Source organism: Andrographis paniculata, unplaced genomic scaffold (assembly GCF_009805555.1).
Source record: "Andrographis paniculata isolate CXL003 unplaced genomic scaffold, ASM980555v1 Contig57END, whole genome shotgun sequence".
Classification (NCBI taxonomy): Eukaryota; Viridiplantae; Streptophyta; class Magnoliopsida; order Lamiales; family Acanthaceae; genus Andrographis; species Andrographis paniculata.
In genome coordinates, this window is record NW_026137592.1 from 335,566 (window position 1) to 361,612 (window position 26,047).

General features: G+C 41.2%; 7 protein-coding genes and 1 long non-coding RNA gene across 11 annotated transcripts; 4 read left to right on the top strand and 4 right to left on the bottom strand.

Annotated features, from left to right (window-relative positions):
• Window positions 1–83: 83 nt before the first annotated feature.
• On the top strand, window positions 84–1,279 carry LOC127257184 (uncharacterized). Its single transcript, XR_007839948.1, has 2 exons — window positions 84–1,014; window positions 1,191–1,279. It is a non-coding gene; the product is annotated as an uncharacterized LOC127257184 (long non-coding RNA).
• Window positions 1,225–5,150, bottom strand: LOC127257180 (probable alkaline/neutral invertase D). Of its 2 annotated transcripts, none has more exons than XM_051283551.1 (5): window positions 4,892–5,150; window positions 3,530–4,005; window positions 3,023–3,454; window positions 1,786–2,344; window positions 1,225–1,701 (listed from the first exon to the last, which is right to left on the bottom strand). In XM_051283551.1, the coding sequence occupies exons 2-5, from the start codon at window positions 3,950–3,952 to the stop codon at window positions 1,406–1,408; spliced, it is 1,710 nt and encodes a 569-aa protein (XP_051139508.1). In that variant the 5' UTR covers window positions 3,953–4,005; window positions 4,892–5,150; the 3' UTR covers window positions 1,225–1,405. The 2 variants fall into 2 exon arrangements, with proteins under 2 accessions (XP_051139508.1, XP_051139506.1); XM_051283549.1 differs by having other exon boundaries at window positions 3,530–3,992; window positions 4,892–5,149.
• A 3,055-nt stretch (window positions 5,151–8,205) lies between these two features.
• On the top strand, window positions 8,206–10,392 carry LOC127257182 (alpha-(1,4)-fucosyltransferase). The gene is made up of 3 exons (XM_051283554.1): window positions 8,206–8,908; window positions 9,367–9,540; window positions 9,677–10,392. The coding sequence occupies exons 1-3, from the start codon at window positions 8,435–8,437 to the stop codon at window positions 10,244–10,246; spliced, it is 1,218 nt and encodes a 405-aa protein (XP_051139511.1). The 5' UTR covers window positions 8,206–8,434; the 3' UTR covers window positions 10,247–10,392.
• A 59-nt stretch (window positions 10,393–10,451) lies between these two features.
• Window positions 10,452–13,287, bottom strand: LOC127257179 (uncharacterized). Its single transcript, XM_051283548.1, has 2 exons — window positions 12,958–13,287; window positions 10,452–12,638 (listed from the first exon to the last, which is right to left on the bottom strand). Exon 2 carries the CDS (start codon window positions 12,506–12,508, stop codon window positions 10,643–10,645), a length of 1,866 nt encoding a protein of 621 aa, XP_051139505.1. The 5' UTR covers window positions 12,509–12,638; window positions 12,958–13,287; the 3' UTR covers window positions 10,452–10,642.
• Window positions 13,288–14,117: 830 nt separating this feature from the next.
• LOC127256943 (receptor protein-tyrosine kinase CEPR2-like) lies at window positions 14,118–17,754 on the top strand. Its single transcript, XM_051283176.1, has 3 exons — window positions 14,118–14,422; window positions 14,658–17,287; window positions 17,380–17,754. Exons 2-3 carry the CDS (start codon window positions 14,725–14,727, stop codon window positions 17,745–17,747), a joined length of 2,931 nt encoding a protein of 976 aa, XP_051139133.1. The 5' UTR covers window positions 14,118–14,422; window positions 14,658–14,724; the 3' UTR covers window positions 17,748–17,754.
• A 129-nt stretch (window positions 17,755–17,883) lies between these two features.
• Window positions 17,884–19,503, top strand: LOC127256951 (protein phosphatase 1 regulatory subunit INH3-like). 2 transcript variants are annotated; one of them, XM_051283187.1, is made up of 2 exons: window positions 17,884–18,183; window positions 19,313–19,503. In XM_051283187.1, the coding sequence occupies exons 1-2, from the start codon at window positions 17,892–17,894 to the stop codon at window positions 19,342–19,344; spliced, it is 324 nt and encodes a 107-aa protein (XP_051139144.1). In that variant the 5' UTR covers window positions 17,884–17,891; the 3' UTR covers window positions 19,345–19,503. The 2 variants fall into 2 exon arrangements, with proteins under 2 accessions (XP_051139144.1, XP_051139145.1); XM_051283188.1 differs by having other exon boundaries at window positions 19,316–19,503.
• A 94-nt stretch (window positions 19,504–19,597) lies between these two features.
• On the bottom strand, window positions 19,598–21,541 carry LOC127256946 (probable F-box protein At5g47300). Its single transcript, XM_051283181.1, has 2 exons — window positions 21,309–21,541; window positions 19,598–21,188 (listed from the first exon to the last, which is right to left on the bottom strand). The coding sequence occupies exons 1-2, from the start codon at window positions 21,337–21,339 to the stop codon at window positions 19,810–19,812; spliced, it is 1,410 nt and encodes a 469-aa protein (XP_051139138.1). The 5' UTR covers window positions 21,340–21,541; the 3' UTR covers window positions 19,598–19,809.
• A 1,050-nt stretch (window positions 21,542–22,591) lies between these two features.
• Window positions 22,592–25,993, bottom strand: LOC127256944 (stromal 70 kDa heat shock-related protein, chloroplastic-like). 2 transcript variants are annotated; one of them, XM_051283179.1, is made up of 9 exons: window positions 25,612–25,993; window positions 24,982–25,511; window positions 24,645–24,897; window positions 24,403–24,482; window positions 24,181–24,323; window positions 24,004–24,102; window positions 23,748–23,937; window positions 23,258–23,656; window positions 22,592–23,164 (listed from the first exon to the last, which is right to left on the bottom strand). In XM_051283179.1, the coding sequence occupies exons 2-9, from the start codon at window positions 25,483–25,485 to the stop codon at window positions 22,763–22,765; spliced, it is 2,070 nt and encodes a 689-aa protein (XP_051139136.1). In that variant the 5' UTR covers window positions 25,486–25,511; window positions 25,612–25,993; the 3' UTR covers window positions 22,592–22,762. The 2 variants fall into 2 exon arrangements, with proteins under 2 accessions (XP_051139136.1, XP_051139135.1); XM_051283178.1 differs by having other exon boundaries at window positions 24,982–25,993.
• Between the last annotated feature and the right edge of the window lie 54 nt (window positions 25,994–26,047).

Sequence of the window (26,047 nt, forward strand, 5' to 3'; positions counted from 1 at the left end):
TGGATATCCACCCTTGGCTGTGTCTGATATTGTCTGAATCCTAACAGGTCCCAGGATTGGTGAAGAAATAAGAGAAAGGGGAAGGGGGGGGGGGGGGGGGGGCAAGTGGTGGTGGTATGTGGGGACCTGTCAGAAAGCAGAAAATATATACACAGACACACACATGTGTGTGTGTGAGAGAGCAGAAACTGAAGGGCCACTCGTGGGGTCTCTTCTTTCTTGTAAGGAATGAGTACAGTGCAGTTTAGCTGTCTTCAAACAAATTGGTTAATTTTTGGGGGAAGTTCCAGGACTTCAAATCCTGCAGTGAATCCACACCACTCATGGCATGGCGTGCAGTGTGGATTCAACCTGGATCTGCGCTCCCGGGAGTCTCTAAGAATGAGCTCAAACAGTTTTGCTCTCACAGCCACACACGTTGCTCTTTGTTTTCTGGGAAAATAATTCCCACTTTCATATATCCTCTTGATTTGATATTTGACATCTTTGTTTGTCTTTTTAAAATATCAATGGCAGAAGAAGAAAATTGCTCCAAACGACGATTGATTACATGGACCAAATGAAAGCCAGAAAAATCAACAAAAGCAGTAGATGATTTTGAAAGGGCCCATCGCTGGTTCGTTTCAGATTCAAGAAATGTTGGATACAGAAAGGAATTTCCCATTGACTCCATATTTGTGGATAAACTGCCGAGTCCGAATTAGCATCAAAGCATTCATTTTGAAGCATTTCTCTCTGAAAATGGAAAACCAAACAATAATAATAATGATAATTACTAAAATATCAAACCACTGAAAAAAAAAAATGGAAGAACAGAGTTATTCTTCTATTATTACATTACATATTAATGATCTTTTTGATTAAGAATGTAATAACAGATTAAGAGGGGCGTGAAAGCAGCAGCACAGAGGTACAACTGAAGAACACATGTGAAGGCTGAAAGAGGACAAATGATAAAAACAAGTACTGTTCAGCAAATGAGTCCATATTTTTGGACAGCTCTACTCAGCTCAGGTGCACCACACCTTTCAAATATCCCACATACATACACACAACAGCCACAAGAATTCACAAAGTTGATCTTTTTTTCAGAAAATGGTTCTTTGTTAGAGCTGTAAGTAGCAGCAGCAGATAGGTAAGTTAAACATGGTAATGAATAATGATCGATGCGTCTTTGTTATATTTTTCAGAAGAAGCGCGCAGAAGATTCATAGTAAACACTAATTTACACAAAACCGGAGCTCACTCATCAAAACATCTCCGAAAACAACAGAAATCACCAAATTAAATAGCTGTGTTTTCGCGAAACAAAATGGCGGTCTCACCTTCTTGTTGTTTTCGTCGTCATTCTTATTTCCCTTCTTCGGTTTTGTTTCTTGCTATAGCTTACGGACTGTCTGTCTTGTCAGCAGGTCCATGAGGAGGATCTCTTGATGACGGGCTTCATTTGCTTGTCCTCTTCGTGTGAGATCATCCCCAAATGAGAAGGATCCTCCAGCATCATTTTTGCTACGAGGTATCCAGCAATCGACCATGTCTGGTATTTCCTAGCTTGCTTGCCTATGTATCTTCCTAACTTCCCATCATAGTATTCCGGCCAGCTGTCTTTGAGCAATCTGCTCTCTGCAAGATCAATTGCTCGTCTTGCAATCTGTGGGCGACCGGTTTTGATGCAGGCCGCTGTTAGTAGCCATAGGAGGACTGCAAATAAAGAAAAGTTAGAGAATGATACGTGTTAGTTGCTTTCATTCCATGGGAAAAACTAAGAGAGATCGAAGGATGAACCTGGCCAAGATCCTCCATTGTGATAGCTCCATCTTGTGTTCTTCGGATCACATCCAGTTACAATTCGCCATTCGTGGCTTTCGATTGCTGGATAACATATTTTCAGAGGCATTTCGCCTACGAGCTCCTCCCACCGTTCTTCAAAAAGATCCATAATTGCGGAAGCTTGCTCTGGAGTGGCAAGAGAGGACAATATGGCGACACAATTACCCAACGCAAACCATCTGAAATCCATTCTCGCGGGACTAACATTTCCAATGAAATAGCCACCACGCATTGGCATAAAATCAAACACCCAATCGGGGATTGAATCAGGAATTACGTTAAACTTGTTCACAGCAGTATGAGAGTATTCTTCAGTCTTGTAGCGGTATATATCATTTAGTTGTTGAAAGTCTAGCCAAAAATAGCTCCTCATATGATAACTTAATGCATGCAAACGCTTCACAATCCTCTCGATGAACTCTTTCCCTTCTGCATCGTGTTTCAACATCACCAGAGCTGATCTTAAAGCCATAAAGAATAGAGCCTGAATCTCAATTGGATACCCATATATTCCCTGTCGATCAAAAACAATGTGTTTGATGGAAATTTGATAAGCAACCGTACAGATTCAACTAGCTTCCAAGTAGGTATGCATCAGATTTTCTAAATTTATTCATGAACTCACTAACAAATCAATTGTCAATAACTACTGCCAAGAAACCCGAAGAACATAGTTGTACATTATATACTAAAGCCATAAAAGCTGCTCATAAAATGATCCCATTTTGTATTTTTAATCAGATTGGTGTTTGATGAAAAAAAGGTTTTCAAAGAATTTTATGATTTCTATGTTATGATTCTCAATTCTCTCAAACTAAGCCCCCACCGGCTGTCATATTATATTTCATAGAAAATGGTCAGTTTATCCCAGAAGAAACAATCTACTGCACCATTGTTCACTTAGTTTTAGTATACTGCAGTTGATCTAAAACACTGGGATGACAAAAGCAACGATCCCCTCATTTCTTAAGGGTTGACTTGAAATAAACATAAAAACACTAACACTATCCAACAACAGCACAAACAAAACTGTAATAAAAGCAGCCACATTGTCACTTTCTGCCTATCGATTAAAGAAAGCTAGGTGCTTTCTACCATTTAGGTATAACTTAGTCTTATTGACGGAAGAATTTAATATCTGGAAGAGCCATGAGTATCATCTTTTTTCATGATTCAGTAGAAGGGTACTTACCATTCTGCGATCAATCATTGAGCAACCATCAGCACACAGCAATGTTGGAAAAGTGTCAAAGCCTTCAGACAGACACAAAGTCAGAATAAGTCTCATCCCCTTTTGGCATTCAGGCGTTTCAGACAGAGACAAGTCTCCCGTAGACTTTGTATATGCTCGGAGAAGAATTATCCACCAGAAACCAGAATCAACTGGAGCAACTCTTCCAATTGCACTTTCACCAAAATCAGCTATAATTGTATCACTCTTGCGAACTGGATCATGAAGTACTTTGAAACTAGCCGGCATAGCACCTTCACCAAGCTTGAATCTATCTATTCTCTTTTCCCATCCTTGAAGTTGAAGGGTCTTCAAAAGGAAATTTTTAACTATTTCTGGCTCACCATTCATTAGAAAGGCAAGTGCACTTGGTACAAAATCTCGAACAAAAACCTGCAATTGGTATGAACAAGGTATCAAAGGAAACTGAAACATTAAATTAATCGAAAACAGCTTCAATTAGTTTACCTGATCATAATTCAAGACTTCTTCCGAAGCATGATCATAAGCAGCAATTGTGCCAACTGGTTGGCCCCTAAAGTGAACCAACGATCGTCGGAGGGCTTCCCAAGCATCTGCAACAATGGGATGTGGCTCGAAAGAATTCCTAGCAGACGAAGCAGGGGTGTCTAATATTGACCGTCCAGGCGAGTATGCACTCTCATAATTATCCAAACCTCTCGTCAACCCAATTGACAACTCACTAAGAGATCTCTCATCAAACGATCTCTGCCTTTCGATATTCAATCTGGGCCTGTCAAGTAGCTTCGAGAGGTCGTAATCATCCATATCCGATATTGAACATTGGGAATTTACATTGTTTAGTCCAACCTCTTTTGTAATGTCCATTCCCCCCTTCATACCATCAATAATAACCTTAAGATTGTCCATACTAGGATCCTACTTCCAAAACACGTATTGTCCGTGTCACCTAGAAACAGTCACTATTAGACCATCAGATACGAGCATGCATTGAAAGACAAAATACAAGAAATATGAACACTCTTACTACAGTACACTCGGCATGCTTAAATGCTAACTTAAGTCCATGAAAACTCAACAAAATCAAGTAGTAGTAGGCTAGTAGCTGATTGTATCGCCGTGTTCATCTTCATAAGAAAAAGTTACCAAATATAGAAATAGGTATTTAAGAAACTTTGGCAAAATAAAATACAGTATAAAATGCATACTAAAGCTGACTTCCCAAAAGAAGCTAGAGCAAAAGGTCCAACCTTGCCTTAAATTCCACACCCCTTTACATACAAGAAAACCATTAATAAATACAGAGAGGCAACCTGAGCTATCCCTATGCGATAATCTTTCCACAAGGAAAACTTCGAACTACAGAAGCTTAGCATTGACTATGTTTGGTTGAACAAACTTTCTACAGTCTTCTTTAGCAAATCAAAAAGCTTTACACTTGAAGACATCCATCAAAAAATCCTCCTCAACCATTCAAACTATGAACATCAAGCTCTTAGAACTAAAAAAAAAAAAAAAAAACAATCTTTAAAAGGGCACATAATATTGGAAGAATCGAGCGCAATCCTATTACAGGCCAAAGTTCAATAAACAACAAATGAGCCACATTGCGTAAATTAAAGAACAAAACGGAGCCTAGAAGAAAGCAGTGAGGTTTTGTCAAGATCCGCGGGAAAAGGGGGCAAAGCAAACCACTAAATTTGAAATGGTAAGCGTAAAATCTATTGGAAGAATCACGATTCAAAGGGGTGGGTCCACGTATAAAAGCTCCAATCAGCCTAAGACAAAGCAGATCTAAAATCTTCCATCACAAATCATCTACCAGAGAAAGGGAGCGAAAACACTAACCTTGGAGATGTAAACCAGTGAGAGAGAGGACTGATAGCAGAATGTTCCAGCGGCTGGGGCGGACACGGCAAGATTGCCGGACGGTAAACAAGACAGACAGGAAAATGGTCACAAAAATGGAGAAGAGAGGGAAAAACCTTACCCACTGGCGGAGCCTCAATTTATAAAAACTCTCTGAGAAAATCAACCAACCAACCAACCAACCAAAGAAGTGTCTGTGTGAGAGAGAAAGAGAGTAAATGGAGGTCACTGCATATCGACCGTCAGTTAATAAATGAGAAAATCCTCCTGTGAAAAAATCAAGATGAGACACGGGACCTCCGCACCGGAAAGAGCCAGAAAAAAATATCAACGGTGTAAGTGGACGTTGGATCACAGATCCCGGGATCTGAATAGTTGATGTTAGATAGTATTGTCATTGGAATTGTATTTATAGGTAAACAAACCCTAGTAATCTTTGTATGATACATCCATTCATATTTACTCACATTAAATTAAATTGATTTGGTTATTCAAAAACTTATATTAAATGGAATAAAACATTTCACAATGTTATTGAAACAAACAATTTCATTGAACGTTCTAATTTACGAAGCATTTCCAAAACTTTTAACGTAACAAAACAAATAACTATATATAATTCTTATAATAGTAGTTGTTTGATTTGTACTTGGTTTCAGTGTTCTATTATAAAATTAACAATTCTTGTAAAAATTACTATAATATTCAATAAATATGTTATTTTAAATATATATATAATAGACCCATCCATATATATCTTTGATAAAATATTGGATGAAATAATAATTTAATTAGTGCATTTTTTTTATTAAACCCAATTGTTATCTGTCTATGTAGACAGTATCCGTAAATAGTGGGATTTCAAAATGGGCGGTTACCGGAGCGGCCGGTAATGCCACCTCAGCAAAATCCATGTAAGGGACGGCATAATAATAATAATAATAATAATAATAATAATAATTACGTCGCCCAAGTGGACAAAACAAAACTATTCAATATTATAGTACCAGTATTATTCGTTTCGAATGTCCCAAAAATAGGTTTTATTATTATTATTATTATTATTATTATTATTCCATATGTATGTATATATTGTTGAAAACAAATTAATGTAGCGTATGAATCAAACAACTTGTTGACAAGGTCAAGGTGTGTGTGTTTATTGATATTGATAAGTAATAGCTACCTAGAACCGTGTATTAATTAGTTGATTAATTTAATTACTATATATCAATTTATTAAACAAGTGCTGCTGTGTGTGATATAAATGCGACATATATAGGATAGACATTGCCATCCTGCTGAATATATTTGCCGTCACGACTGGGCACTCTACAGAAAAATATATATATAATTAATTGAGGTTGAGATGCATGTAATGACGTAAGTGGGAAAAATTAAATTAGAAATGGGATTTGGAGAAATTAGTGGCATCATCATCCGATCCGATGATCCCCATTATATGGATAGATAATCAAGAATCCATCCATCCATGTATGTATGTGTATATTGTAGTAATTATTATTATGAGACAATTAATTTAGAATATAGTATCTAGTATCTAGATTGTCTGTCTGAGACGACATACATACATACATACATACATACATAGTTACAAATTGCAAGAAGAAGAAGAGGAAGAACTGGATATATATTATTCTTCTAGTTGGAGGGGATGGATGCAAGAATGGTAAGAAACGTAGAGTGATCGCAGGGAAGAATGATCCTGGTGTCGCCAAAGCCGTACTCCTCTGCAGCCTTGTCCAGAAGCTGCTGAAACAATGGATTCTTCAGCAAAGATGTAGGCACTATGTGTCTCTTCAAGGGGGGGTTGTTCATCTCATTGTGCACGTACACCACAAAATGCCCCCTGGGAGCTACTTTATTATTTTCATCATCCCCTGCTCCTGCTGCAGCTGCTCTCTTCTTCGCCATCATTATATGGACATACAAGAATGGCTGGCTGGCTACAAGCTAAAAATGAAGGACAGCAGCAGCAGCAGCAGCAGCACTTTTGCGGACATTTATATACACTCACACTCACACTCACTCTCACTCGCATCATATCATATCCAATTTTGGATTATGCGAGTGAATGAGTGGCGACAAGAAATTAAAAGATAGAAAGAAAGCCATCATTCAAACCATGTTCTTCTAGATAGATATATGGATATTGAGGTTGACTATTTGTGTGTGTGTGCAGCACATGGTGTCAGCCAGTCAGTGAGTGAGTGAGCTTCTAGATTTGCTGCAGCAGCCTCACTCATGGCATGCATTCAGTGGGTAGACTTGTATTTGCCGGACTGCCATACTCCAATCCCCAAAATTAAAATTAAAATTGCATGCAATCCAATCCACAAGTTTATTCATATATATATTTATATTTATATATAGGTATATAGCTCAGAGAATTGAAGATCGACGAGAGGCCAACATAGGGTTGGTTACACTTGTACCCCACCACTACCACTACACATATAGATATATATAGGTAGCCAGTTAGCAATAACTCTCTCCCAGCACCCCGGATCGGACTGGAAGATGCCATAGATAGATAGATGGATACGTGTGTGTTTTGTGTACATACGCTGTTGAAGTATTAATTTGTAACTGGATAGAGGCAACTAGAAAGATCAGGATCATATCCATGGATATAATAGGTAGGCTGCATGCAGGCACATGGGCATGGCGATCATACTTTGAATCAAACTTACTCATCACCCACTCTCTGCCTCTGCACCACCACACTACCCTCCCCTACGGCTGCCTCCATTCCCCCTCCCCCTCTCACTGTCACTCTCACCTCTTCTTCTCTAATTAATTTACATATTCCTCTCTCTCTCTCTCTCTCTCTCTCTCTCTCTCCGCCCTCCAATGCAATGCATTTGTGCATCATCCATTCATTCATTCTCTCCCCAATCATTGCATTGCATTGCATTGCATGCAGTGTTTTTGTCCTTTTCTTTAAGCTCTCATCTCTTCTGTGCTCCTATCCTATATTCTATAGACAGGTTTCTCAAGATAATTAACTCATAAAGAAAGATATATATTTAAAATCGTGTTTTTGGATGCATGAAAAGCGTGTCCTCATAAAAAAACAACTTTCATCAATAACCAATAAGAAGCTGAATGAATGCATTTGTTTTTCTGCTGAAAATGTTTGTGTTCAACTTGAATTTGTAGTGCGCAGGTAGTAGAATTGGTCTAAAATTTGACAACTCTAAATTCTAAAATCAATTAAATTTAAATTAATTAATTAATGTTGTTTCAGTCTTCTCTAATTATTGAATTGAAGTTCGTTAGGGCTATTCCATTTTCCGAGCCGACGACAATTGACATTTCGCCGCTTTGGTGTTGTACATTACGCAGCAGTAGCAGTACCACATGCCCCCTACGGCCCTTCCTAATGATCCGATCCAACAACCGGCAGTTTGGAGCTCTGATTTCTCTAGTAGCTTCTCATGAGGAGGAGGAGGACGGGAGTTTGAGGGTTCTTGCCGGGAATTGGGTTTCCTCACCATTATGCAACTGAAATCCATCAACATATTCGTAATCACTCTCATGCTAGGGTTTGCGCTAATCATTCTCTTCTTAACGACGAGTTTTCTCGAATTCCCGTCCGCAGACACGGCGCAGGATGGCCTATTCGTGACCCTGTCGGAGTCGTCCGAGCCGGAGCCCTTCGAAGATTTATTCGAAGCTTACAAAAAATGGGATGCTCAAGTCGGATGTGCCCAATTTCGGGAGAAGCACAAAGGTTTGTCATCGAGCGGGTCGAACACCTCATTTCTCCCGAATGCTGAGGACGGAATCCGGTGCGGCGAGCTGCAGATGGACCATGTCAGTGTTCTGGTCAAAGGTTGGACTTGGATTCCTGATAACATGGATAATATGTATAGCTGTAGTTGTGGCCTGTCCTGTTTATGGACCAAATCTTCAGTTCTTGCCGATAAGCCAGATGCCCTGTTGTTTGAAACCACGACGCCTCCATTGAAGGTAATCGGTTACTCCTGCCACATTCCTTGATGTAACAATGTCGCATCTTTCAATTCACATTGGTGTAGTCTATTTACAGTATCAAGTTTGATGGAATGAGCATTACTTGACCAATATTGTTGTGAATTGAAAAAAGTCATGGGCTTGTCTTAAGATTTTAGTGTAATCTATGACCTTAAGGAAAACTGCCTTCTGCCGTCTGTCATAGGTTTTTGTTTGTGGGAGCCATGAGTTGATGATTTGCAAGGATAACTCAGAATCTTGATTTTCTGCATTTGTGTGAATTTTAGTTGTGGGTTTGATTAGTGGACTTATCACAAGATTGTTGTCGGATGAGTTTTTCAATTGTTCTTTGTTGGTGAATAAGTATGTATGGTGGCATCACACTAATTGTATCCTCTCTGTTAGCTTTTTCAATTCACTTAATCACAGAAGATTCTGTCTTTGTGTTTTGACAGAGATTGAAAGGCAATCCCCTTCGTGTATATATGGATCTTGAGGCCGGGAGGAAGAAATCAGGCTATGAGGACCTTTTCATAAGTTACAATTCTAAAGATGATGTCCACTGCACTTATGCTGGTGCTCTTTTTCATAACAACCGTAATTATCATATATCTCCTGTAAAGAACAATGTAAGTGCTCTTTCCAGCTTTGCTCATGTTGGTCCCTTTTCATTACTTATTTAGATAGCGTAAGTTAATTAAAAATTGGTATGCTTAAAGCTAATCTAATCGGGTGTTGAAATATATCTTATTTTCTTCATTCAAGGACACGCTTGTTTATTGGTCTTCATCCCGATGTCTACCTCAAAGAAACCAACTAGCAAAAAAGATACTTAGTTTGTTGCCACACCACTCATTTGGCAAGTGTATGAACAATGTTGGTGGACTGGACCGGGCGCTTTCCCTGTATCCCGAGTGCATAAAGGATGCTAAAGAAACGCCCAAATGGTGGGATCATCTGCATTGTGCCATGTCACATTATAAATTTGCCCTTGCAATTGAAAACACGATGACTGAGAGCTATGTGACTGAGAAAGTGTTCTACGCCCTGGATTCTGGAGCGGTTCCTATATACTTTGGCGCTCCGAACGTTTGGGACTTTGTACCTCCTCATTCAATCATAGATGGAACACAGTTCAGCTCGATCAGTCAACTAGCTTCTTACGTCAAGTCCCTAGCTAATAACCCCATTGCTTATGCCGAATACCATGCTTGGAGGAGATGTGGCGTCCTGGGAAACTACAAGAAAACTCGTGCAGAGAGCCTGGATACTTTGCCGTGCCGGCTTTGTGCAGCTGTGAGCAGAAGAAATGGGAGAAATGCAGAAGCTTTGTAACAACTTGGAGATTTTTAATGATGGCTTGTAATGGGTACATCTTCACTAGTCAATTTTGCATCCTATTATGTATTGTCAAGAGCAGATGTAGAAGAAGACTTGACAAATTCAATTTATACACACAAGCTTTTGCTTTTAGCAGCTAATCAAGTTATTGCTCACCAACAAACAGATAATGCTGTGAACCAAAAGATAACAAATAATGGGCAAAGGTTTAAAAATTCGACTAACTTGTACAAATTCTATAAATACAAAGACAACAACATGAGGGCAGTTTGGACTATGCCTCTACAGTCAAGAATTCTAACCCAAAATGTTCAAGAAGCTAACAAAAATACACAAGCGACGAGAAAAACTTCATGGCAACAGAAGCAGCATACAAGAACTTAATATTGGTCACATTGGCAGTGAGCATTTCTTTTGAGAATGCCCAAGCATATGGCATCGACCACATTGAACAATTCTTTTAGGCCGTTTTAAACTCTCTATACGGAGAAGCTTCTTTTTGGGCCTCCCGGGAGGCCTGCGAGTTTTAGGGGGGCGGATAGTGATATCAATTCTAGTACTTCCATCCTCTGTTCCTTCGCCTGTTTCCTTCCAGAGGCTTTTGTCAGGTATGGGGTATATCATCTGTGAGTAGGTTTCGCGGTAGCTGTGAACAGTGAAGCAAGGGTCTGCGAACAAATGAGCATTTTGCCCACAAGATATAAGTGCAGCAGCAGCATGTGCACACGGCAGACCATAGATTTGCCAGCGGCGACATGAGCAGATTCGAGTCCTTATGTCTACAATGTTTGTCCGTTCTGTTGACACAATTTCAAACTCAACTTCATTTGCGCGTAGTACCTTGTAGCAGCGAGCATCAGCAATAGCTTCCCCAATCTGCTTCTCAGCAGATGGAACGAGAATTGAGGTTAATTGAGTGCCTATACTTCTGCGATCATTGAACCAAATTGTTAACTGGTGGCGTATATGCTCCATCATCTGTACAATAGGAAGCTCATGACACTCCAGTGCCCAATTATACAGCAGTTCTGCAACGGTCAATGTGAAATGACCATACCGTACCCCTTCAAAGTATGCCACAGCCCATAGCTGCGGATTGAAATGGTGAAACCAAGGTAAGACATCCCGGTCTATCTGCACCATCTCGGAGATTTTACTTTCAAATTCAGCTGTCGTGAGGGCATAAACAGCATTCCAGAAAATATTCACCAACTTTGAGTTCCTAAATGTATCACGGAAATTTTCACTGACATAACGCAAGCAAAATCCATGAAACGCAGTGGGAAAATGAGTTTCAACTGCTTGCACCATACCCTCTGTTCTCTCAGAAAGTACCGTTAGCTGGGGCACATTGTCAGTGTTTACTCCAAGAAGCTTCCGGAGTTCTGAAATGAACCACATCCAGTTCTCATCGCTCTCAACATCAACAACAGCTATTGCCAATGGAAACAGGGCATCATCAGCATCAACAGCAGCAGCACAAAACATTGTTCCTAGGTACTTCCCTTTGAGATGAACCCTATCCAGTTCTAGAAGCGGCCGGCAAGCTTTTATGAATCCATAAATTGCAGCACCATATGAAACAAATAATCTTTGAAATGAATTTTCCTGCCCTGTGGCCACCACATTTGAAATGCTTCCTGGATTTGTCTTCTTAATCTGTTCACAGTATGCAGGGAGAAGCTTAAAACCTTCCTCGTAAGTTCCGTGTAAAGCAGCCATGCTACGCTCCTTCCCCCGCCAAGCCTGCATATAAGATACAACAACCCCATGTTTATCTTGAATATCTTGCAAAATTTCCTTGGGCTTATAACGTGGATTATCCCTCACACGTGCTTCCACAGATCGTGCAACCCAACCAACAGATGCCTGTTGATGATGAAGACTCTGGACACCTTCACAAGTGTGGTCTCCATGTAGCGTTCTAATAGTAAATGTGGGAACTCCCGGGCATTTCGCAACATGGACTCGCCATGGGCAGCCTTCTTTAGAACATTTAGCTATAAATCTACTCCTATCAGATTTCACTATCCGAAGCTCAAAATGCAAAGCTATAGCTATATCCTTGAGCGTCCTCCTACAAGTATCAACATCTGGAAACTCTTGTCCAATTGCTAGAGTGTGGTTAGCCAAAGAATCAACTGCATTCGTGCTAGAGACTGGTGTAAGTGCATTTTCAGCAATGTCGCTAGTCAATGCAACAATTGCATGAGCATCGGATACAGCAGAAAAACCTTGGCCAGCCATTTGTGTCATTCATGTAAACCAGCATCCCAATTTAAAACCAGTGGCACTTCTTTCAAATTCCATATTTCATCAGAATCTTCCACCGACCCAAATCCCAATATTTCCAAACTGCATCCAAAAACTCCAAATTTTGCAAATCCTGCAATAACCAAACTTCCAAATATTTCACCATCAAACCGAAAAAATTGCACTAAAAGGTCTTCAAAACAGGCCAGGAATTCCAATTAGATTTCCAAAAATTCAATCAAATGACAAGCAATAATGTAACTCGGAATCGGCTAAAAAACAGCTCAACATTCAAAAGAGCGTCCATTTCATCAATGCACACATACAATTTTAGTGAAACCACAATGCAAATAAGTTTGCACATTGAATTATTTATAAACAGCTGAACGAATTTCAGTTGGCAATCTATTTGGGCCGGACTATAAAAGAGCGAATTGGGGAAAGCAATTTACCTCTTCAAAAGATGGATACTTCAAATACGTGGGATCTGAAAGGTCAATTATACAGATGCGAAACACTATGTATAGACAGACATACAACCATGTGTATAAACAGAGACCAATCGAACACAAAATTGACTACAAATACGAGCCCAGGCAGAGGCGAAAATGTAAAACCTACAACTTATTAGGGCTAATCTGAAGCAGAACCATAGCAAGAGATTATTAATGATTCAGTTTCGTTATGGCTATTTGCCCTAATTTGAGAAAGGCCAGCCAGCCCTTGCTCCCAAACCAAAACTCAGTAACGTGTTTCGAGTGCGTGAGGGAAATGGGTCGGAGTCGGGTAGATCGCCGCCGTTAGTTAAAATGACGAAAACGCCCTTAATCTCTGTTCAAGGACAAATGAACGGCGGAGATTTCAATCTACACGGCAGCGAAAATATGCTAATATTCAGAAGCTCGGGGACGCAATTGCAATTTTGTATTATTTCCATAATTTGCTTGTTACCATGTGTTATTTTGTGACTTACTTTTAAATACTTTTGGAGATTTTGAGTAATAGTATTTACTTTTTAAAAAATACTGTATTAAACTTAAAATATAATTTTTTCATAAGCAGACGCGTGTCACATTTCTATTGGATGTGGTGGTGGCAAGTGATCGGACGGCGTTGATTTGCGCAGCACAAATTATTGGGAGTTGACCCACGGTCCACTGCTACGGTCCCATGGCGGTGCCATTTCTGTCGTAGGTGGGCCCACCTCCCATGCACTAAATAAATTTTAAGTTAAACTTTGCATTTAATTGAAAATAATATAAATAAATGAAAGGAAAAAATAATAATAATAAAATCATTCATAATGAATCAAATCATTGGATGCATTAGCAATGAAGAGGGGAAAGGAGTGTGGGACCTTAATTTAATTATCCATCACCTGCTGTTTAAGTGCTTTTTGGCAGTTTGGTGTGCAATTCTTGACAATGGATTAAAAGACCATAGTTTGTTTGATTATTTTAACAGTGCTTTTTGGCAGTTTGGTGTGCAATTCTTGACAATGGATTAAAAGACCATAGTTTGTTTGATTATTTTTGTCATTTTTCTCAACCCATTAACTGAAAGATGATCTCAGACACACACACACTGTATTTCCTATTTATATAATATGTGCAACTATAACAAACATCATTTGCCAAAAGAAAATTAAAAATGCATGAGAGGAGAGGCTGAGGAAGACCCTCTTATCCAATCCCTTTTATGTTATTTGATTTTCATAAATCGCTGTCATCCTTTTCCTACACTGAGAAGCTTGTGATTTATTCGTTGCTTTAAGACCCTTCAATGGACTTGTCTGAAACTGTACATGTCACAGGTTGTAAGAGGTAATAAAGAAAGCTTTCTGCCTCCTACTTAGAGGTATATTGACACTGAGACCAGACTCAAATTGAGGGTTTTTGATTTTCTGCTCCTATACTTGTAAGTTGTTTTGATTATATATGCATATGTGTGTGTGTTTTTGATCTGCTGAAAGTTGTAGGCATTCATTCCTAATGTCCTGTTAAGATAAAGATCCTAAGTATGTTCATGTTGGTTTGCACATACACACTAGGATCAATTCAAAGCAAATATTTAATTAGTGGCTAAGTTTGGGATTGGAGCAACAATGGTGAAAATGGAGATTCTGAATGGATTGAATGTTTGTCTTCTCCAGTGAATAGACAGACAGACAGAGAGACGACCCTTTTGCCCTTTTCTTACATTTACATACCCTTGCAAGAATGGTCAAACAGTTGGAATCCATCTCCCTCCAAATCACGACCATTTTCTTGATTTTGTCATCGTTTTCCCAATTATCCAATTGCTCACCACAGGAGACAGAAGCCTTGCTGGAATTCAAGACACACCTTATTGATCCAACCAACATCTTGGAATCCTGGAATGGGTCGAATCCCCCCTGCCAATTCTATGGAGTCACCTGCGATCAACACACAGGTTTGGTGACTGAAATTTCACTGGACAACAAGTCCCTGTCAGGTGTGATATCTCCATCACTTTCTGCGCTGGAAGATCTCACTTCCTTAGCGTTGCCAGCAAACCAGCTGTCGGGATTCCTTCCAGGGGACTTGATTCAGTGTAAGAACCTCAAAGTCCTGAATCTGTCTGGTAACCAATTGAATGGAACCATTCCTGATCTGTCCACGTTGTCCGACTTGGAGATTCTTGATTTATCAGACAACTTCTTTTCCGGGGCATTCCCTGGATGGATTGGGGATTTGACAGGCCTGATCTCGTTAGGCCTTGGCAACAACAACTTTGACGTGGGCGAAATCCCCGACAGCATTGGCAGGTTAAAGAAGCTGCAATGGCTTTACCTTTCTGGCTCAAACTTGCACGGCGCAATCCCCGAATCGATCTTTGAACTGGAGGAGCTTGGAACTTTGGATATGTGCAATAACAGGATCTCTGGAAACTTCCCGGCTTCGATAAGCAAGATGAAGAGCTTGTTCAAGATTGAACTTTATAAGAACAATCTGACTGGTGAGCTTCCTCCAGAGCTTTCCAGGCTGACACTTCTGCAAGAATTCGATGTATCCAACAACCGAATGCACGGAACAATCCCTCCTGAGATGGGAAGCTTGAAGAGACTAACTGTGTTTCATTTGTTCAGCAACAACTTTTCGGGGGAAATCCCGGCAGCCTTTGAGGAAATGGAGCATCTCATCGGCTTCTCCATCTACCGGAACAGCTTCACCGGAGAATTCCCACAGAATCTTGGCAGATTTTCGCTGTTGAATAGCATTGACATATCGGAGAACAAATTCACCGGTGCATTTCCGAAGTACCTGTGCCAGAATGGGAACTTACAGAAATTACTTGCCTTGGATAACAACTTCTCAGGGGAGTTTCCGGACACTTATGGTGAATGCTATCCTCTGCAGAGGTTGAGGATCAACCAGAACCGGCTTGGGGGTACGGTCCCGGATGGAGTTTGGGCACTTCCAAACATTCAGGTGATGGATTTCAGAGACAATGATTTCGCCGGAGGAGTGCCTCCAGGCATTGGAGCTTCGCTTCATTTGAGCGAGATCATGCTGTCAAACAACAGGTTTTCGGGGGCATTGCCGAAGGAAATTGGGAAGCTTGAACAGCTGGAGAGGATTTACTTGGATAACAACAGATTCTCAGGAAGAATTCCATCAGAACTTGGAGGTTTAAAGCAGATATGGTCCTTGCATTTGGAGGCGAACGCGTTTACTGGATCGATACCTTCTGAATTGGCGAGCTGTCCTCGCCTGGCCGACTTAAATCTTGCGTCGAATTCCCTGACTGGAACCATTCCCAGCAGCTTCTCCAAGATGGCCTCATTGAATTCCCTGAACCTGTCAAGAAACATGCTCAGAGGACCAGTTCCAAGAAGTTTCGACAGGCTGAAGCTATCATCAGTTGATCTGTCTGATAACGAGCTGTCCGGGAGCATTCCGCCATATCTTCTAACATGGGCTGCCGATAGAGCATTTTCAGGAAACAAAGGCCTCTGCATCGACGGCGAAAGCAGTAGAAAGTATGGGAACTCAGGGCTGCCAATATGTGATGGAAGAAACAGCCACAAGAATTTCCTCAAAAGCAAACTAGCTATGTTCTGCGTCATTCTAGTCGCGCTCGTGGTGATCTTGTGCGGCTTACTTTTCATCAGCTACCGGAGCTTCAAGCAAAACCAAGAAGCGAACGCACGTAGTAGGAAAGCTAAATTTATAACCTCGAACTGGAAGCTCGAAAGCTTCCAAAAAGTTGAGTTCAATGTGGATGAAATTTGTCATCTTGCTGAGGCCAACTTGATCGGAAGTGGAAGCACCGGGAAAGTGTATCGACTAGACTCGAAGATGGGCGCCGGGACCGTTGCAGTGAAGCAGCTATGGAAGGGGAATGGAGGGAAGCTCATGACAGCAGAAATGGAGATTCTTGGCAAGATTAGACACAGAAATATTCTGAAACTTTATGCTTGTCTACACAAAGAAGGATCGAATTTTTTGGTGTTTGAGCACATGGCAAACGGTAATCTCCGGGAGGCACTCGATAGACACATCAAGGATGGCCGGATAGAGCTCGACTGGCATCGAAGGTACAACATTGCCGTCGGTGCTGCAAAAGGAATCGCCTACTTGCACAACGACTGCAGCCCGACGATCATCCACAGAGACATCAAGTCGACAAACATATTGCTGGATGACGATTATGAGGCTAAAGTCGCCGACTTTGGCGTGGCTAAAGTCGCCGATGAAGTGTCGTGTTCGGCGTCGGAGATGAGCTGTTTCGCCGGAACTTATGGATATATAGCACCTGGTTAATACTGAATATCTTAAATTTGATTTAAGAACATGCAATGTGTGTTTACATTACTGAAGTGGATTCATTTTTGTCCATGATCAATGCAGAGATGGCCTATTCGATCAAGATAACAGAGAAATGCGACGTGTACAGCTTCGGGGTGGTGCTGCTGGAGCTGGTGACGGGAAGGAGATCGATCGAGGAGGATTATGGGGAAGGGAAGGACATTGTGTATTGGGTTTCGACTCATTTAGATAACAGGGAGAATGTAGTAAAAGTTCTTGATCCTGAGATTGTTTGTGAAGCAGTTCAAGATGATATGGTGAAGGTGTTGAGAATTGCCATGCTTTGCTCGTCGAAGCTTCCGAATCTGAGGCCTAATATGAAGGAAGTGGTGAAGATGTTGATCGATGCAGAGCCTTGCTTGCAGCAGCTTCAAGTTTCCAGAGAAGACGATGATGAGGATGCTCTGTAGGGAAGATATGGTTTATTTGTTATAAAGAATTGTATTGGTACTGTGCAGGCCAAAACGCAGAGAAATAGGCGTAAAACGACAATTCCTTTTTTTTTTTGGGCCCTATAAATAGGAGCGCGTCAAATTCCTCTCTAATTGACGAAGATGGCGAGACCGACATCAACCAGACCGGCGATTCCGTCTTCTTCTACGACGACGACTACGATAACGGTTGAGGCGGCATCGACGTCGGAGCAACAGACGCCGCAGATTAGGGATTCGCTGGTGTTGAAATTGAAGCCTCCGAAGAAGAAGGTGACTTGGAAGAAAGGCACCGTGGACAACGAGTTTATGAATAAGAAGAGCTCGAAGAAATGCTGTATTTATCACAAGGAGAAGCCTTTTGACGAGGACGACTCCGATGAGGAGGGCGATTGCCATCACGATCACGATCACGGTAATGATGAGAGAGATAATGGTGATGCGAGGGAACACAACCATGAAAATCATGGAAATTGTTGACATAGAGGATGAATCGTTGATTGATTCATTCAACACAGTCGTTCGTGAACGATTGTGAATGATTTCTAGGGTTTACGCACATGAACACACGCTCACGCACGCACTTTTCTCTTTCATTTGTCTTGGGGTTAAATCGTTGGATTTCGAGTTCCGGTAACAAAAATTTGCAGATGATGAAATCTTGAATCTGTTAGGGAGAGAATTTCTAGGACTTATCTCTCTCTCTGTGTCTCTCTCTTTTCTTGATTTGTAACTTGCTTGAAGTTCCCCATATATTGATTGCACCAAGTTGCAAAATTGTAGGTTTTTGTATATATGTATCATTTTGTAGCTATTGAGTTCATAAAGCACTATTATGGTATTCTGTTTTCCATGAATTACGAGTTTCAGTGGAAGTTCTTGCGCTGGTTAATCTTTCATTTGTGAGATGACTAACTTCAATCTGTGGCTTTCCTATTTAGCTTCCCTGATCACAGTTGACATTTGCTGAGTAACTTAGAAATATCAGAAATTTTTTAGAGAAGATACTTTAAGAGAGGTGAATGTTACCAACGTCCTCTTCCACAACATCATAAAAAACAGAATAGAAAAACAAGAATGATAAAACTTTACCTGATTGTCTTCTATGAGGTCTCACCAGATGTGTTGTTAACCCGACTATAAGATGTACAGAAATTGGGAATTTGGCTTGATGTTTGTTCACCTGTTGCTTTGAAATTGTATCTTGCATTCTTGACAATCTTTGAGCTATACTCTTAATACATTTGAAAATCTTTGAGTTCATATGATTGAATGAAATTACTAGTTGTAGGCATTTTCTGATTATGAGCATATGGCAAAGAATTGGACATAATTCTGATTACTTGACTTAATTAAGATGGCATTGGAGCAGATTTGATACCGTTAGAGAATACATGACCATAGATGTAAGCTTATTTATTGGTGGTTGAAGTAAATAGTTTGGGTCAGGTGCCTTGAATTTTGTGTTAGAACGATATCTCTTGGTGCAGGAAAAAAAATTAGATTTTGTTACACACATGCTAATACCTGAAATGCATTGCCAGCAGATGTTGGAAGAAGAAATCTTGGCAACTGAATAGCCATCGCTACTAAGAACTCAAAGCCCGGTATCTTATCTTGATATACCTTAATTATCTCGCGGAATTACATTTATGATCATAGGGAGAGTCAGCACACAATACATTTGTGAGTAATGGATATTGATAATATTTTGTAATGCTTTGGCTTTACTTGATGTTTAATCTTTTTAGTTCTCTTTACTATTTAGGGTTCTTTGTAAGCGAAACTTGAAACTAATGATATCTTAGGAATACCCTTAAGTTGGATCACTTTCTTTACTGGCACGAAATTTAGTGTTCTTGATCATTTGAAAAAGAAGAGAGTTAATTTGATGATATAGTACTTTAGAGTGGAAAGTAGATAAACATTATTATTGTACAATATCATGATGGTGAGAAAGCAAGAACAACAATGTAGCTGCAGCTTAGCAATAGGCCCCCAAATACAATTGAATTAGGCTGTTTGCAGTGTCTATAAGAACCTATATGTTTCTTTGGAGCTTCTGAGGTCGATGAGTCCGCGAAGTCTCCGATTGCTGATCTCCGGATTCTACTAAATCAACAGAAATGGTTTCCTGATACCTGTAGTTTCCGATATGATCATCCCACGATGCTAGGGTGTTCCTGTGAGGAATATAGTTACTGTCCATATCTCCCGACCATTCGGGGTTCACAGTTCTTGATCGAACCTGCTTGATCTCGCCTGTGTCCAAGTTTGTAAGATACAGACAGCGGGTTGTACTTTCCAAAACTATCTCTTTCCCATTTTTCGTGCTACAAAGAGGCAAAGGATGCCCGACACTACTCACATTGATGCTATAACAATGTCTCCACAGCTCATTCATTCCTCCTTCCTCGGCCATAATCCAAACTTGCAGTACACCAAGCCTTGTCCCGGATACAAATCCAAGTCTCCCACCAATCTCAATTAGTCGATCTTTGAAAACACAAACAACCGGAAGTTTCTTGGTATCAAACTTCTCATCCTCCATATTCATCACAACAAAGAAGTCACTACTGTACTTCCTAGGTGTCCAATACAATGACCCTTCAATAGATACCATATGTCTGGTGTACATCAATAGCCCATGGGGTACATCTATTCTAGTCCATTTTCTTGTAGACATGCTAAGTATCTCACATCCACGGTGCCCCGTTTTTTCATGAAACAAGTGAGCCACCTTGTACGTTTTTGCCTCTTTACAGAATGCAATACCGTAGCCATGAAATACGGCATCTGTACCTAATGGCAGCACCGTATGCTTTCTAGTCACAGGGTTCATGAGTATCAAGCCCTCGCCCTTGCCCATCGTGGCAAGAACCAAACCATCGCAGCTTGCTTTGACATCCCCCACTTCGACCACGCCCGACTCCATAAAACCATCAGTCCCATCACCCAAATCCAAATAATGGAAGAAAGACTTACACTCACCACCATCATCATCGTTATAAAGAGGATTCGAGATAGGTTCTAAGAGAGTTACGTTTTGAGATAGCAGAACCTTGTCGCATTGCTGGGCTTGACATCTTACGAAAACAGAGCTGTTGATCAAACCATACCATTTCTTGCAAGAAAACTGCACCTGGAAAAGGGTCTCGCCCGGCACCCGGACCAAAATCTCCGAGAGCAAATCTTGCGAAAGCCTCGTCATCTGACTTACATCCCCAATTTCTAGCTGTGTTGAGACAGCTTCATGTCCTGTTCTACCCTGCCTTGCAGCATATTCCATCTGAAGAAATTCAATTAGCATTCGCCACCGCCGCTCGGCTCCGGTTTGCCTCGATCTTCTTACTCTTCTGCGCATCATCAGTCCTCCCAAGCTACTGCAATGCATGGTGCCTTGTTTCAATTCTCCCAAACCTGTTTATAAAGAGACTAGGTTAAAAACTTTCTTGCAAGATAGGACAAATCTTGCGATGATAACACAGCTGAACCTTATTTATTACATAAACTAATCTAAACTAAGACAGCAGTCATTACCTGTTGTTAATGCTTGCTGTTGTAGCAACATGAAAAAAGATTCCAATAAATCTTTTCATGGCAGCCAAAGGACAAAGACAAAGACAAAGACAAGAGATAACAGAAAAAAGGTGATCTAAACCAAGGTGTTTTCAATGAGTCAGAGCTCATGTCACATCTGATGCTACCAATCTAAACAAATATGCCTTAACCCCTTACAGGAACACCCCATGTTTTTCCCCAATCATCCCAGAAAAAACACACCACATGCCGGACAATGTGGCCATCACCACCACAGCCATGACATTACACCACAATCTTCCAAAACTTCTTACAGCTTATTCCCCCCTGCTTTACTTCTTCACCCTGTTCTGTCCTGTGCCGCGCCCTGTTGATGCATATATTTATCGTAGAGATCGATGCCCCATCGTACAAGTAACTCTGGTCTTGCTCCATACCACAAGTAGTGTCTCACTCTCCTATTACCCCTCTTAGAGGGTACAGCACCATGTCTTTCCCTCCTATTAGCATCACCAACTCCTTTGTCATTGAGACGAGCTCGCCTTTGCTCTTCCAAGAATTTTCAGCCCTTCTTCCACCTCTAGACCAGATCCGTTCGCCGTTCTCCAGAACCAGGATGAATGGATACACAAGAATCACAAAGCATAGCACTGCAAGATCCAAATCTGTGGACTTTGCTGATCTCACTTTCCAGCATCAAACCTCGAAGTTCCTCTCCAACTCCAAGTTTAATGCAGCAAAGATTGCTGCTCAGCATAGCTCGATACCGGAGGATGGCACTGGCGAGGTTTTTGGGATCATCCTCAGCCAAAAATGTTCGGTTTACTCTCCATGTTCTGATCCACCTGCTCGTCTTGAGCAGAAGGTGACACCTGAACAAGAGAAGTCATTGCCCATCAAAAGATCATCTTCTGTGTCTCAAGGCTATTCCAGAATCCACAGGCAGATGGATGATGATGATCCCAAATTCCCTACTGAGAACAGGTATCTGAAGAAGAAAGGCAAGTTCTTTAAGGCTTTCATGCGCGTATTTGGACTGTAAATCGATCGACCTTTTTAACCATCATCTTATTCTGTCCTTACTATTTTTCTGAATGTATGGCTTCTGTTGCTTCAAGAACTTCATATACAATCCACCTGCTGCATATCATAGATATGAATAACAATTAAGGAGTTATAATACAATGCAAAAACCAAAAAGGATACCTGTTGAAGTAGATTGCAACTAACATGAGAATAGATTGCAAAGCAGGGTAGAAACATCACTTTATGGAACCAAATCGTCATTTGTGAATCACAAAACTTCATAGAAATAAGATTTTATTACATTAGTCGGTACTTAGTCGACACAACTCTCCTCAACTCCTGTACTGTCGACTGCTTATCTATCAAAACAAAGATCACTTCTCCTTAAAGTCAAAAGGGTTTACTTCTGTACACATCTACTTGGATATTCAGTTGCTTTCGCTGAAGTCTGCATCAATAACTTCTCCATCACCATCCGATGACGTTTTACCAGTGGAACTCGATTCCGAAGAGGCATCACTGGCAGGATCAGTACCTGTAGCTCCAGGTTGGCTGTATAGTGATTGTCCAAGCTGCATGACTTCTTGGTTAAGCGCGGCAATGGCATCCTTGATGGCTTGAGTAGTTCCACCTGAAACGGTATCTTTAAGCTCCTTCAATTTACTATCCACCTTGTCCTTCACAGCAGCAGGAACTTTGTCTCCCAGCTCTTTCAATTGTTTCTCAGTCTGATATATGACTGACTCCGCTTGGTTCTTAGTGTCGATCGCATCCCTTTTCTCCTTGTCCTCCTTCGCATATCTTTCAGCATCTTTAACCATCCTATCCACCTGAACATTTTTGTTTCAACCACAGTTGATGGTATCAGTGCATTGAGAAGTAGCAAATGCCTAAGTGAGATGAGTTGAAATGCATCTATGTACCTCATCTGAGGGCAATGTGCTGGCACCGGTTATGGTGATGTCTTGCTTCTTTCCAGTTCCTTTGTCGACAGCTGTCACAGAAAGGATCCCATTGGCGTCAATGTCAAACTTCACCTCAATCTGGGGCACACCTCGGGGAGCTGGTGGGATGCCGTCCAGACGGAAACTTCCCAGGGACTTGTTGTCTTTCACGAATTCTCTTTCTCCTTGCAATACATTGATCTCCACACTTGTCTGGCCATCGGCTGCTGTTGAGAAGACCTCCGACTTAGAAGTTGGTAATGTTGTATTCCTTGGTATGATTTTTGTCATCACGCCACCCAGAGTTTCCAAACCGAGCGACAACGGTGTAACGTCCAAGAGCACAATGTCACTAACATCACCGGCCAGAACACCCGCCTAAAGTATAATGTAATAACTCAAACTTCTCAATCGAATATAAGCAGGAAGATAATCCAACTTGAAGCGAATTATCGGAAGTGTATCATACCTGAACTGCAGCCCCAAGTGCAACAACCTCATCCGGATTAACGGTGACATTAGGGTCTTTCCCAGTCATCTTCCGGACAAGCTCTTGGACAGCAGGTATGCGGGTTGAACCCCCAACCAAAATTACTTCATCTATTTCCTTGATGGAAAGATTTGCATCTTTTAAAGCAGTTTCTACAGGTGTTTTAAGCCTGTGAAAAAGGGAAGAGTTCAGCTGATGTATAAGGAACTGCAAATATGAGGATCAACAAATGTACCTGTCTAATAGATCAAAGCATAGATCTTCAAATCTAGCCCTTGTCAACGTTGTGTCGATATGTTTTGGACCATCAGAAGTAGCAGTTATGAAGGGTAAACTGCAAGCAAAACATAAAACAGTGAAATCATAATCAATTTGTAAACAAATAAACCACTTCGAATTTCAGACAACACACCTTATGCTAGTTTGGGACAGAGACGACAATTCAATCTTCGCCTTCTCAGCAGCCTCAGTGAGCCGTTGGAGAGCCTGCTTGTCTTTAAGAAGATCAATACCTTCATCTTTCTTGAAGGTGTCTGCAAGCCAATCCACGATCCTCTGTTGTCCAAAACGCTATTATAAGCATCACTATGGTAAAGATGATCAAGCAAGAAGCCTTATAAAGATAGCTTCCTACCTTGTCAAAATCATCACCCCCAAGATGTGTATCCCCGGAGGTGGAAAGCACCTCAAAAACTCCATCCCCAACCTCAAGAACTGCAAGCATTCAGAAACACCATCACATCTTAACTAAGCTAAGAAATACACAACCATCACAAACTCATTCTTGCCAAAGGCTTAAACCTCCACCAAGCACAACATCCACAACAGAGATTAGAGATTCATAACATATCATCAATAATGGTTCAGCCAATGTACCTGATACGTCGAATGTGCCCCCTCCTAGATCAAAAACTAGGATGGTTTCATTATTCTTCTTTTCAAACCCATAAGCCAAAGAAGCAGCTGTTGGCTCATTGATAATTCGAAGAACATCCAAACCAGCTATACGTCCAGCATCTTTTGTAGCAGTTCTCTGGGAGTCATTAAAATAGGCCGGTACTGTAATCACGGCTTTGGTCACCTTATCATTTAGAAACTTGGACGCATCGTCCACAAGCTTCCTCAACACCTGAACACACAGACATACACATATATACATCTACAGAAAATTACAGAAACAAAAGAAGGGTAAATGATGGAGAAGAGAGCATACCTGAGCAGAGATCTCCTCAGGGGCAAACAACTTCCCTGTAGCAGGACACTCCAGCTTGACATTCCCAATCTCGTCCCTCACCACTTTGTAAGAAACCTGCTTGGACTCCTCGTCGACCTCGTTCATCTTTCTCCCGATGAACCTCTTCACGGAGAAGAAGGTGTTCTCAGGGTTCACGACAGCCTGTCTCTTTGCGATCTGGCCGACGAGCCTGTCGCCGGACTTCGTGTACGCCACCACAGACGGCGTGGTCCGCTGCCCCTCGACGTTGGTCACGATGGTCGGCTGGCCGCCTTCCATGGCCGCCACGGCCGAATTGGTGGTGCCCAGATCGATTCCGACCACCTTCTCATTCACTACTCGGAAAGGCCTATATCGCCTATTACATTTTCTGTGAAAATTAATAGATATAAGAGGGTTCTGCTTGATCCTCTTTAGTCCCAGAAAAGGGGTTCTGTTTCCTGACTGCTGGAATGGGCAGTGAAGCTGCGCTGCAGTAGCCATGATCACACGATCGAATGAACTCTGTTCTGGAAGAATGGGCACGGGGGGTTTAGAAGCAAGAGAGGTTTATAGGATACGTACAGAAGAGTGTATTGGATTCTAGAGAAGTCTGGATTGGGGGAGTACCTTCTTGACCGTGACATAATTTCACTTGTCTGTTGAAGGAAATTGAAGAGGTTCCGTCAGAAGCAACAACACTGACTCCAACATGATGAATTGACCGATAAGAATCGTTGCAGGGCTATTACAATAATCACTGATCCACATATATCAAGACTGGGCTCAACAGTTATGGAGTCTTTTAATATGGATTCAGGCTGATGGCCCAAAAGATAGAAGCGACGACCTGCTAACTATTACCTTTTACAAGACACGTGTGGATCTAAAGTGGTGCCACGTGTCGGTCCTGACAACAAGATCTAGGGCTGGAAATCTCAGAGATGGTCCCCTAAATTATGGGAGAAGAAACAGACACTACTCGATATAACCTTATCCGCGTGTGGATAAAACAAGTCCACAAACACAGGCCACCAGTGAGAAGATTACAGACAATCTTGCCGTG

Excerpts from the sequence above, each read along its gene's own strand:
- LOC127256943 (XM_051283176.1), top strand. The coding sequence starts at position 14,725 with ATGGTCAAACAGTTGGAATCCATCTCCCTCCAAATCACGACCATTTTC. Across the intron at positions 17,288-17,379 it reads TTATGGATATATAGCACCTG|AGATGGCCTATTCGATCAAG; the intron begins GTTAATACTGAA and ends TGATCAATGCAG.
- LOC127257182 (XM_051283554.1), top strand. The coding sequence starts at position 8,435 with ATGCAACTGAAATCCATCAACATATTCGTAATCACTCTCATGCTAGGG. Across the intron at positions 8,909-9,366 it reads CCACGACGCCTCCATTGAAG|AGATTGAAAGGCAATCCCCT; the intron begins GTAATCGGTTAC and ends GTGTTTTGACAG. Across the intron at positions 9,541-9,676 it reads TATCTCCTGTAAAGAACAAT|GACACGCTTGTTTATTGGTC; the intron begins GTAAGTGCTCTT and ends TCTTCATTCAAG.
- LOC127256944 (XM_051283179.1), bottom strand. The coding sequence starts at position 25,485 with ATGGCTACTGCAGCGCAGCTTCACTGCCCATTCCAGCAGTCAGGAAAC. Across the intron at positions 24,898-24,981 it reads CTGAGGAGATCTCTGCTCAG|GTGTTGAGGAAGCTTGTGGA; the intron begins GTATGCTCTCTT and ends CTGTGTGTTCAG. Across the intron at positions 23,657-23,747 it reads CACTTGGGGCTGCAGTTCAG|GCGGGTGTTCTGGCCGGTGA; the intron begins GTATGATACACT and ends ATTATACTTTAG.
- LOC127256951 (XM_051283187.1), top strand. The coding sequence starts at position 17,892 with ATGGCGAGACCGACATCAACCAGACCGGCGATTCCGTCTTCTTCTACG. Across the intron at positions 18,184-19,312 it reads CCATCACGATCACGATCACG|CAGATGTTGGAAGAAGAAAT; the intron begins GTAATGATGAGA and ends ATGCATTGCCAG.
- LOC127257180 (XM_051283551.1), bottom strand. The coding sequence starts at position 3,952 with ATGGACAATCTTAAGGTTATTATTGATGGTATGAAGGGGGGAATGGAC. Across the intron at positions 3,455-3,529 it reads AAGTCTTGAATTATGATCAG|GTTTTTGTTCGAGATTTTGT; the intron begins GTAAACTAATTG and ends TACCAATTGCAG. Across the intron at positions 1,702-1,785 it reads CAATGGAGGATCTTGGCCAG|TCCTCCTATGGCTACTAACA; the intron begins GTTCATCCTTCG and ends CTTTATTTGCAG.
- LOC127256946 (XM_051283181.1), bottom strand. The coding sequence starts at position 21,339 with ATGTTGCTACAACAGCAAGCATTAACAACAG. Across the intron at positions 21,189-21,308 it reads ACAGCAAGCATTAACAACAG|GTTTGGGAGAATTGAAACAA; the intron begins GTAATGACTGCT and ends CTTTATAAACAG.
- LOC127257179 (XM_051283548.1), bottom strand. The coding sequence starts at position 12,508 with ATGACACAAATGGCTGGCCAAGGTTTTTCTGCTGTATCCGATGCTCAT.